At 34.7% G+C, this 11,226-nt stretch overlaps 1 protein-coding gene and 1 pseudogene across 1 annotated transcript; one reads left to right on the top strand and one right to left on the bottom strand.

The window, feature by feature from the left end:
• Positions 1-219: 219 nt before the first annotated feature.
• Positions 220-2,240, top strand: LOC107624499 (uncharacterized). The gene is made up of 2 exons (XM_021113324.2): positions 220-421; positions 1,252-2,240. The coding sequence occupies exons 1-2, from the start codon at positions 220-222 to the stop codon at positions 2,238-2,240; spliced, it is 1,191 nt and encodes a 396-aa protein (XP_020968983.1).
• A 1,379-nt stretch (positions 2,241-3,619) lies between these two features.
• Positions 3,620-5,500, bottom strand: LOC107621910 (phosphoethanolamine N-methyltransferase-like; annotated as a pseudogene).
• Positions 5,501-11,226: the final 5,726 nt, after the last annotated feature.

Raw genomic sequence — 11,226 nt, 5'->3', positions numbered from 1 at the left:
ATTAATATTTTGTTTTTTAAAAATTAATTTATCTAAAATATAAATCTTTTAAAAGTAATTTGTCACTTTACTCTTATTCTAAATAAATAAGGATTTAACAAAAAAGATAAAACATATTAATTTTGAGTGCGATGGTATGGGAATGTGAAGTGAGAAGGAAAAAGGGAGAAGGCAAAAACCTTAGTATCGTAGCAGAGCACATAGTGTGGGAACCCCTAAATGGTTGTTCTCATACTTGTACCAAAAACTGCACTCTACATGTTTGAATCTTTGCTCATTGATGATGTTATCGATTGCTTCAAATATAACAACTTCAAGGTTCCTTTATTATTCTCTACAGCAGCAACAGCTTGTTCTTTCTGTGTCTCATTTTCACTCCGCCCTCACCCTCCACCTTCCACTCTCCTCCTCTTATCCTTTGGTTGGTACCTTCTTCCCCTTCCTAATTGTTTTCATTTCTGTATTCAAGTTCATAATTTCATTTTGAATAAATAGTCACTGCGCTCTAAATTATTGAAAAGTCTTGTCTTTTACATATTCTGCACTACAAGAGTACACATAAACTGTGATGATTGAGACATTAAAAGTAAAATGAAATAAAGGATTTGATCCAAGCAGATTAACCTAATGTCAAGTATAGCATTTGTAGTTTTGGAATAGTGCTACTAATGTTTGTTCAGCTAATTTAAAGTGTTCTTTGGGCTGCCATTGTTTTTGAAGAGAGAACAAGAAAAAAATTAGTATTTTTGTATTTTGTTTGGTATAAACTAAATGTAAAAAGAACAAATTATAAAAGTCCAATTTACTCTCAGTTTTTTCACACAAAAGCTTCAGAAAGAAAAATATAATAATAAAAAATATAATTATAAAAAAATTAATAAGAAAAATAAGTTGTATTTTTTATTAGTATTCGTGTGTCTTTTTGTCAAGAAAGATACAAAATACATTAAATCAGTATTTCAGAAAACAATGTCTGTCTCCATGTCTTCTACCAAAGATAATTTTATGTCTTTGTGGATAAACGCAGTGGGATACAAATAGTTTTCACATGTTATTATTGTCTTGGACTACCATTAGTTTAACATTCTTTTCATGAAAACCATAGAATTAATTAGTCTAATTAGTGATGACTCTCTTCCCAATGTAGTTAATATCATTTCTGATCTCAATTCTCAATCAATCTCTTTTGAATTTGTCTGATTTTAATCAGCAAAAGTTAATTCATTGGGAATTTTTAGTTTTTTTCAACAGCGGCATCTCCTGACAAAGAGATAGCAGCGGAGAAAGTCTTGAAGGAATTTCATGCCACAATTGAAAATGCGGCAGCATCAAGTGTCAAAGGTTATGCTGCATATATTGATAAGATGTGCAAGATTGGAAATCTTTCTGCTGTGAGTCAAATGCTACAAGATTTACAAGACAGGAACATTTCTATTCCCCCTAATGTGTATATTGTCTTGTTAGCAGAGGCAAGTCAGAAGAATGACATAGACCTTTCGTGTCAAGCCTTCAAGAAATTATTGTTGTCTTGTAAATCCCCAAGTGCAGCTTCATGTCTTAGTTTTGCCCAGGCTTTCACAAAAGCCAATGGTTGTATTGAGCTACTTAGATTCATTGAAGAAGTATCAGAAATAACTTGTTCGAGTACATCATTTGTAAACAAGATCATTTTCGCCCTTGCCAAAAGTGGACAAAAGGATAAGGCCTTGGTGATATTTGATTATCTTAAGAGTCGTAACTATAGTCTTGACTTGGTCACATATAATATTGTTCTAGATATATTGGGCCGTACAGGTCGTGTGGATGAAATGCTTGATGTGTTTTCAACCATGAAGGAAGCTGGTTTTGTCCCGAATACTGTTTCTTATAATACTGTATTGGATGGCTTGCGGAAGGCTGGAAGAACAGACATGTGCATTGTGTATTTTAAGGAAATGAGTGAGAATGGCATCGAACCGGATTTGCTTACATATACTGCATTAATTGAGAGTTTTGGCAGATCAGGAAATGCTGAGGAATCTTTGAAATGCTTCAGGGAGATGAAACTGAAGGGGATCCTCCCTTCAATATACATCTATCAATCGCTAATCAATAATTTAAACAAATCAGGAAAGGTTGAGTTGGCAAAAGAGCTTTTAGAGGAGATGAATTCATCTTCTACTCGTCTAGCTGGTCCCGAAGATTTCAAGCATAAAAGAAAACGAAGAAACAGGCTGACCGAGGGTCCCAAAGTTTGTTAGTTATGTTGGTATGCTGTTCTCTGTCATTTCTTAGTTGTAATAGCATTGCCGTAGGAAGCTGACCCTCGTGCATGTCTATGAGGTTGAATTGTTAGATATGTGCAAAGGAAAAGTGTAACATTGAATATTGATCAATTCATTTTGTTCTTTACTTATTGGAATGATCAGCTAATTTGTTGAGGCACATAGGGTGCGTTTGTTTTTGGAGACATGACAGAACAGACACTAAGACAGAGACAATAGAACAGAGACACTAAAAATGATCCTTTGTGTATTGTGTTTGGATATGGTATACAAGACACTAATGTAATGTCCAGTATTATGTTTGGATACACATAGGCAAGATTAAAATATTATATGAAAGGACTAAAATAGCCATGTGATTCCAAATTTTTCGTATTAAGTACAAACTAATTTAATAGAGAATGAGAATACATAGGAGTATAGGAGATTACAAGAAGAATTAGTTTATGAACCAACAAGGTAAAAGTGATATTGAAGTAATAACAATAACATAAGAAGAAAGGAACTATCCAGTCAAGTAAGAAATTCTACAAAAAGAAGAGAGTATCTAAAAAAAGAAAGAAGAAGAACGCAAAACAGAGAAGAAACTCAAATTAAGAAAAATAAGAAGGGATAATAGTAGAATAATAAAAAATATCTTTGGACAAAAAGAAAAAAATTTCATTAAAAAGTTCGTGTCCACCTTTCTAAATCTGGTGTCCATCATTGTCCTTCATAAAAGAGTGGATACAAAAATATAAAAAATTGTTCTGGAGACAATGTATTCAGTGTTCATGTCTCTGCCTCCAAACGCTTCCATAATGAATTTGCTTCTTCCAACACTTTTCGGATGAAACCAGTGCTTAATTGTTTAAGCATCCAGCATAAAAACAGGAGTTGGCTTATACTTGAATGAAGGAAAATATGAATAATGGCTAGCCTTATAAATATTTAACAGCTAGTATAGAAGAATAACCTTAGCTCTTTCTTTCTGGGATCACACTTTCTCTATTATATTTAACAAGTTTGGTTCAGTTGCAATTTCTAAAACCCCTCTGTTAATTCTAAAATCCCAGGAAGAATCCAAAACCAAATCATTCAAGCTTGTTTGTTTTACCTTTTGAGGGATGTCAAACGTACGTCTCATACAAACAACATTTTTGCTTCACATTGAAGTGCATTGAGTGAGAAGCACATTTTCTACTTTTATAATAAACAAAATGTGAATCAAACAAGAACCATTCTTAGCATAGAACTGATTATAGTTTCTACTGTATTCTACCATCTCTGATTCACAACTACTTTTGAAGGTGGCCAATTTTATTAAAGCCGAAACAATTGAAAACAGGATATTGAAATTGATTTTTAGCATAGAATTAGAACTCTGAAATGAAGTGAACGTCACATTCAAGCAGAAGAGGGGGCATAAAAAGCTTTTCTCCTGGTGCTAAACCCTCAAAGATTTTGTCCATCTAAATATACAAATAACAATAGAATAACATAGAAACTATATCATAGGGAAATCTCTAGTCACGTTGAACTAAAAATGGCTATAACATGACATATCATGATAAATAAGTATAATTTTTTCTTGGCAATGAACAAGCCCCATTTCTGCTCCCCAGCTGCACCTCTAATCTGCTTGGCCCTCAATCTCTCAACAATCTCATTGTAGTCTTCCTGCAATTAATGATTCCAGTCATCAATGTTTCAAAATGGGAAACAATTATATTTAAATAAGCAGCACTTAAGTCTTATTTGAAATATATAACTTTATAAGTGTTCCTCTGAGAGTTAGGATCTTGGAAGAGAAGGGAGAAAAGGAATGGCTTGATGAATAAAATCGAGTCAATTTCACTCTCCTAGCCCCCTCCCTGTCTTCCCTTCCTTTTCATGATCACAACTAATAGATACACCTTAAGGAACTCACCTCAAAGAATTCATCAATGAAATAATGGTTCTTGTTCTCAAGGGCATTTAGCTCCTGTTGTAGTGTTTTCATGAACTGAAATCACACAAGTAACAATTTTATTGTATCTTCAGAAGAACAATTTGATTAAATGTCAAAGAAAGTAAATTGTAGTATTTGACAAACCAATTATGTTTGGTCCTTAGCCATTACGTCATCGAATCAGCATTCTTAAGCATCTGTGTAGGAAACAAGGGACATGTCTTAAAATAAATGTAGGCAAGAATAAATTATGTTGTCACTAATATCTTACAATATGCTACCATACCTGATAATCTGCTTCCATGTCATGGATATAATATCCTCCTTTTTTAATGTATTCTTCACATTCTAATGATATGCTTCCAGCTCGTTTACAATAATCAATAATTAGAAGTGTACCTCCATGCTTCAACCACTTATAAAATGATTCAAACAATGTCGGTTTATCCTGCATTAAACCACAGAAAATAGCTGAGGATAAGCTTCAGAAATGAAAGGAAAGAATACTTCAAGCAGACCCAAAAAAAAAAAAATATCGATCAAACTAAAATCTAGAACTACAATTTATTTGATAAAACTTAAGTTTGATCTCACTGTTCTAAAATATACTCGTCAAAATCTCAACCATGAGCACTGAATGAGCAATATATATATATTTTTTGTCATCCCCAAATTTTAGCATTTAGTGATACCTCCCTGATCCTTTGAATTACATAGATTGTTTTCTAATTGAAGAACGATATGTCTATATATTTTGTTATGAGACATCATGCTGACTTATACTTCATGCACCATTGAATGAGATGCCAATCCCACTTAGATTAGTCACATCCTACTTAATAGTAGATGGAGTGTTTTGTTTACATGGTATCCCATATGATATATTTACACATAGTACAAGTTCTTATTAAAACACCAAAGATGGTTCCTTACTTTGATGTGTAACATGGCATCACGAGTGTAGATTACATCAAATGTATTCTTGGGATATATTTTTCTGGTGCAATCGACACATTCAAATTCAACCGTACATTTGAGTCCAATGACACGTTCAATGGCAAGAGAAATCATATTTATGGAGAGGTCAATCCCAACAACATCAACATCAAAATTTTCAGCCATGTAAATGCACTTCCTCTGGTACCACAACCGACATCCAATACTTTCTGACCTGGTTGGAGAAGTCAATCCCAACAACATCAACATCAAAAATTTCAGCCATGTAAATGTCACCTCCTCCGGTACTACAACCGACATCCAATACTTTCTGACCTGGTTTCAGCCCCAACTTTGTAACAATTTTCTTTGTTGTTTATACTCAAGCAATAAGCAACCATATATTAGAAATATCAGAAAGCTATGATGAAGCTGAATGTAAAAAACAAAATAATAATATTGATTATTATCTATTTTATTTATTTAGAGTCATAATTAAATTTGATATAATTGTAGCAAGTATCTAGAATTAATATTAACATGATATTATATTTTTAACTTGTATAATATAATAAAAAAGAACGTAGCAATTTATATCTGCTTTCTATATAGCAATAATATTATATATATTTATATATCTCCTCTTTTAGCTCTTTTCTAAAAATATTGGCATATAATTAATGTAGATAACATATATATTAACCAAGTATCACTATTAAATTAATCATAAAGGTTAATAAAACATAATGGCATAATTTTTACCTAATTGAAGCAAGTATCTCCATTAAAAACATTGGCTAATTATTACTCTGTTCAATTAGTATACAATATATATAAATATATAAGGAGTAATAGTAAATTGTTACAATTATTTATCATCTAGAAAATTCGTACCTCAGACATAGTTCTTTTTCTATTATTTTTCATACCTAATGGCTACTAGCTATGATTCTATCAACAATGTTACCTATGGTAGATTATGTAATGAACAAATTTAGAAAATAAAGGCAAGAATTATAAGGTTATGGAAAGTCCCATTCAAATTTGACAAGAGCAAGACGACTTACATAGAAATGGTTCTCATGGATGATAAGGTAAGTTGATTATTTTCCATGATTTTATTAAGTAATGCTAGGTCCAGTTTATAAATATTTTTTGTTCATATTTTAAAAAGTAACGAGTAACGAGCAAAGATGGTCTGCAAGTGCTGTTGCAAGATCACAGAAACTTGGAAGATAATTGCACGATAAATGTGGTATATAGAGAAATTTTTGAAAACTTATAATGAAAAGGTAATAACGAAATCTCTTAATTAAATTTATTAATTTATTAACATTTATTACTATCAATTAAAAAAATTGACAAATTTTTAGTGCTAATGGGTAATGCATTCTTATTGTACATTTATAGCTTGAGAATATTAAAATTATCGTAAAAATTCGTATTATTTTATTCTCCTGATAAATAATTTTATAATTACATTAATCATATGATTTTGTATACTAATAATTTAACATTGATATAATACTGTTTCAGTTATATATTTTGCAGGCATCAAAGAATAGTGTTGAGTTGTTATTCAGTGGGTTTAAATTATTTATTGTTTATTAGAGAACTTTCTGTATTAGAATTCTGTAATAATTTGTTGTTAATTTTGAGCTGATTTTGATATGTTCTTAGTTCACAGTAAACCAATATATAAAAATTTGTTGGTGGATTTAAGTATTACTAGATTATTTATGATCACATTCAGTATATATGTTTGATTTATTGAAGAAAGTAGATTACTAAAACCGATTAATAACTATTTTAGAGCTAATTCAATTAACATTAGATTAAAAAAAACAAACAATGCATAATATGTTACTTTTTTATTAATCAAATTATTATAATTCAAATTAATTTTAACAAAACAACTTAAAATTATAATTTCAATCTTATCACGTGCATGGTACAGGTAATTACACTTGTTAATACATATAAAGAGGAAAATATCAAATCTGTATTCGAAATATTCTAATTCTAATTTGATGATATTTGATTTTTGCTATTGACAAAATAATTTTTAAATAATTTTAAAATTTGAACAAGCGTATTCGTAAATTCGTCGAAACGCAACTTTAATAGAAATAATGCTAAAGTGGCCAATGTATTTTACTGTTATGACAATCTTATTAATGTATATATATATAGGTGGAATTTTTAATTAATTAATCAAATTTCATCTGAACAATCCAACCCCCTAAACTTAACCTCCTTCTCCAACACATTATCACACTCTCTCACACTAAAATGAACCAAAATGGCGTCTCAATCTTTCCACTCTCACAGAGTCGCTGCTGCTAACATCATGTGGTTCTCCTTGCGGGATCCACTGCATCTACCAACTCTTGTGTCATTTGTCGCCAGTTTGTGTTTCGTGGTGGCTCGCTTCTCTCCCTGCGGTCAAGCATAAGAACTGACACACACAGCAGCGATGATAAACCACTATTTTATGGTTTATCTTGTGCTCAATTGAGTGGTTTTATCAAGTCTTTACACACTTATTCATACAATTCACATGATTTTACAACTCCTTCCTAGTTTTGTTCTATAATTGAAAACTTGCTTCCTGAGCCTTTAAATTGTGTATTTTAATTCCCCTTTATACCATTCGATGATGTGATCTGTGTGTTAAGTATTTTCAGGCTTTATAGGGCAGGAATGGCTTAGAGGATGGATAGGAAGCTTGCAAACATGGAAGGAGCACAAGAAATAAAGGAGACAACCAGCGAGGAGCGACGCGCACGCATGGCTCATGCGTGTGCGTGAATTGGAGTCTGCACAATGACGCGTGCGCGTGCCTGACGCATATGCGTGACACGCGAAAATGATCAGCGACGCGTACGCGTGACTGACGCGTACGCGTGACTGACGCGTACGCGTGACTGACGCGTACGCGTGACATGCGCTACCTGCAGAAATTGCAGAAAATGCTGGGGGCAATTTTGGGCTAAGTTTGGACCTAGTTTTCGGCCCAGAAACACAGACTAGAGCCAAGGGACAAGCAGAGACTCAACACACATTCTCATTCGCATAGTTTTTAGTTTTAGATTGGAATCTTCGAGAGAAATTACACTTCCTCTAAGTTTTCTTCACATTCATAGTTCTAGTTTTTATGCTTTTGATTTTGATATTGAGAAGAGTCACTACCTCCGTTGAAGTTGCCATTATTCTAGTTTGTTTTCTATTCCTTTACTCTTTTGATTACCTATTAACCTTGTTCAGATACGTATGTTTATGATTTTGGAATTTTTTAATGCAAAGAACTATTTTTACCTTTAATTAATTTTCAGTTATTGCTTTATTTATCATGTCTTCTTTCTATTCCCTTTATATGCCTGTGAACGTTGTATTCATGTCAATGGAGTAGACTCCCAACTTGACTTGGGGGTTGATTAAGAGGAGACCCTTGAGTTGGAATACTCAAGTGATTAGTTCAATTGGAAGTTGTTGGCTAACTCTCTATTTACTAACGCTAATCCTTCCATAAGGAAAGGATTAGGACTTGTGAATAAGAGTTAGCTTAATCGCTTGACTTTCCTTTATTTAGTAAGGGTTAACTAAGTGAAAACAACAACTTCTTGCTATCACAATTGGGAGAATCCAACAAGGATACAACTTCCAATTAATCTCCCCCCGGTCAAGGCTTTTTAATTGATTATATAAATTCTCTTGCTAATTTCCATTGCTTTAATTTACAATTATTTATTTTTCCGTTCTCCAACTCTTAAAATTTCTCGGAAAACTCCTGATTAATAAAATAGCACTCTTTTGTCAACTCGTTGGGAGACGACCTGGGATTTCTACTCCCAGTATTTTTATTCTAAAATTTGTGACAACCTTTTTTAAATTGATAAGCAGATTTTTGTCGGTTAGGAACTATACTTGCAACGCTGTTTCTATATTAAATTCTTAATTGGTTAATTTCCGCCCCATCAATTTTTGGCGCCGTTGCTAGGGAGTTGCAATAGTGTGCTAAATTATTAGTTGGTGTACATATTTTTAATTTTGCATATTTTATTTTATTTTATTACCATGAGCTGTATGTTTCTTTCATTGAATGACGCGTTCATTGCCTGATCCAAGCTTAGCCGCATTTGATCCTGAAATTGAAAGAACTCTTTCACGTATTAGGCGAGCTTGGCGTCGGTTAACCTCTGAGGGCGGTGAAGTGGTTACTACCAATTCACCAGTCTCATCTGAGGGCAAATCTGAAGCGCCATCTGAGGAAGAAACAAGCTCCTTTACTACTGATTCTGTTGATTTACGTGCAGGTAATATGGCGGAGCCCAGAAGGATTATTCTCCAGGAAGCTGGAGCTCCAGACTTTACACTGCAACCATATCAAGCACGTCACGCAAATCTGGCTGCAGATTTTGAACTGAAGACTGCGCTAATCAACTTACTACCCAAGTTTCATGGCTTACCTGCTCAGCAGCCCATAAATTACCTTAGAGACTTTCAGACGGCCTGCTCAACTACTAGGCGTCATGGTGCAGATGAAACTACTATTTGGCTATATGCCTTCCCATTTTCTCTTGAGAGAAAGGCAAGGGAATGGTTCTACACTCAACCTGAAGAGGTTGTCACTAATTGGGATCTGCTCAGAAGGGAATTCCTGGAAAAGTACTTTCCAGCTGAAGTTACAGACAGATTGAGGAAAGAAATTTCCTGCATCATCTAAGGCGAGTCAGAGACCCTTTATGAATATTGTGAATGCTTCAGGAATCTCCTAGATTCTTGCCCCCACCATAAGATTGACCAGTTGGTGCTGATCAGCTACTTCACACAAGGCATGAAGCCTCAGGATAAGACTACACTAGATGCTGCAAGTAATGGCTCTCTGAAGAAGTACAAGACGGTGACAGAAGCGTGGCAACTGATCACCGATCTAGCTGAGTCTACCCGAAATGTCAGGCACAGGAACAACCATCCCAAGGCTATTGCAGAGGTGTCCTCTAGTAGTAAGACTGCTGCTCTCACACAGACTCTAGGAGAGATGACCCACATACTAAAGCAGCTACAGCTGAATCAACAACAACCTCAGCCTCCCCCATAACAACAAAGTCAACAGTTGGTTCCTCAGAGAGTGTGCGGAATATGCGCCTGCTATACTCATTACACTGATGAGTGTCCACAACTCCAGCAACAAGAAGATAGCACCTTGGCAGCTACTCACAATTTCTATGACTGCCCGAATCAAGGATACTATCAGTAAGGCGGCAATTACAACCAAGGTGGGAACTACAATCAAGGTTGGCAAGATAACTCCAACCAAGGTTGGAGAGATAATCCTAACCAAGGGTGGAGGGACAACTACAACCGAGGAGGCAGAGACAACAATGAGAATCAGAGGTGGAACAATAACAAAAACAGACAGCAGGACCAGAACCAACCTTACAGAGCACCACACCTAAGGCAGTCCCAGGCACCTCAAAAGAACCAACAACAGGCCCCTCAAATTACTTATCCCCCTTCTTCTGCCAATGATGAGGTGCTTCACTCTCTTGTACAAGGATAGAAAGACCTTCAGAATACACTTACCTCTAGCATCAATGGTCTTACATCCACTTTACAAGCCCTCATCTCCCGGATGGAACCACCTCCCACCCCCACCAATCAACCTTCAAGCTCCAGTACAGTTCCTTCTCAACCTTTACCCAACCCCAAAGGTGGAATTAATGCCATCACTTTGAGGTCCAGAACCACACTGTCAGAGAGGAGTCAGGAGGAGCTAAGCTCAAAAGAAGATATCCAAGCTGAAGACATTGTTGAGGTAGAGGATGTTGAAGAAGAGGAGGAAGTAGAAGACATGGCTGAAGAAGAAGTAGCTCAACCAGGGAAGGAAACACCAAAAGAAGCTGAAGCTACAAAAGACGTCATTCCCATTCCATTCCCACACCTTGCTAGGAAGTCCAGGAAGCAGATAGAGCTAGACCCCAAGATGGTGGAGATCTTCAAAAAGGTTGAGGTAACAATTCCCCTTTTTGATGTCATTCGTCAGGTACCTAAATATGCAAAGTTTCTAAAGGATTTATGCATGAATAAAGATAG

This window comes from Arachis ipaensis, chromosome B10 (genome assembly GCF_059453495.1).
Source record: "Arachis ipaensis isolate K30076 ecotype BB chromosome B10, ASM5945349v1, whole genome shotgun sequence".
Taxonomy (NCBI): domain Eukaryota; kingdom Viridiplantae; phylum Streptophyta; class Magnoliopsida; order Fabales; family Fabaceae; genus Arachis; species Arachis ipaensis.
Note: the sequence above shows the minus strand (reverse complement) of the source record. Positions and strands in the feature narration are given on the sequence as shown.

Excerpts from the sequence above, each read along its gene's own strand:
- LOC107624499 (XM_021113324.2), top strand. The coding sequence starts at position 220 with ATGGTTGTTCTCATACTTGTACCAAAAACTGCACTCTACATGTTTGAA. Across the intron at positions 422-1,251 it reads TCTCCTCCTCTTATCCTTTG|CGGCATCTCCTGACAAAGAG; the intron begins GTTGGTACCTTC and ends TTTTTTCAACAG.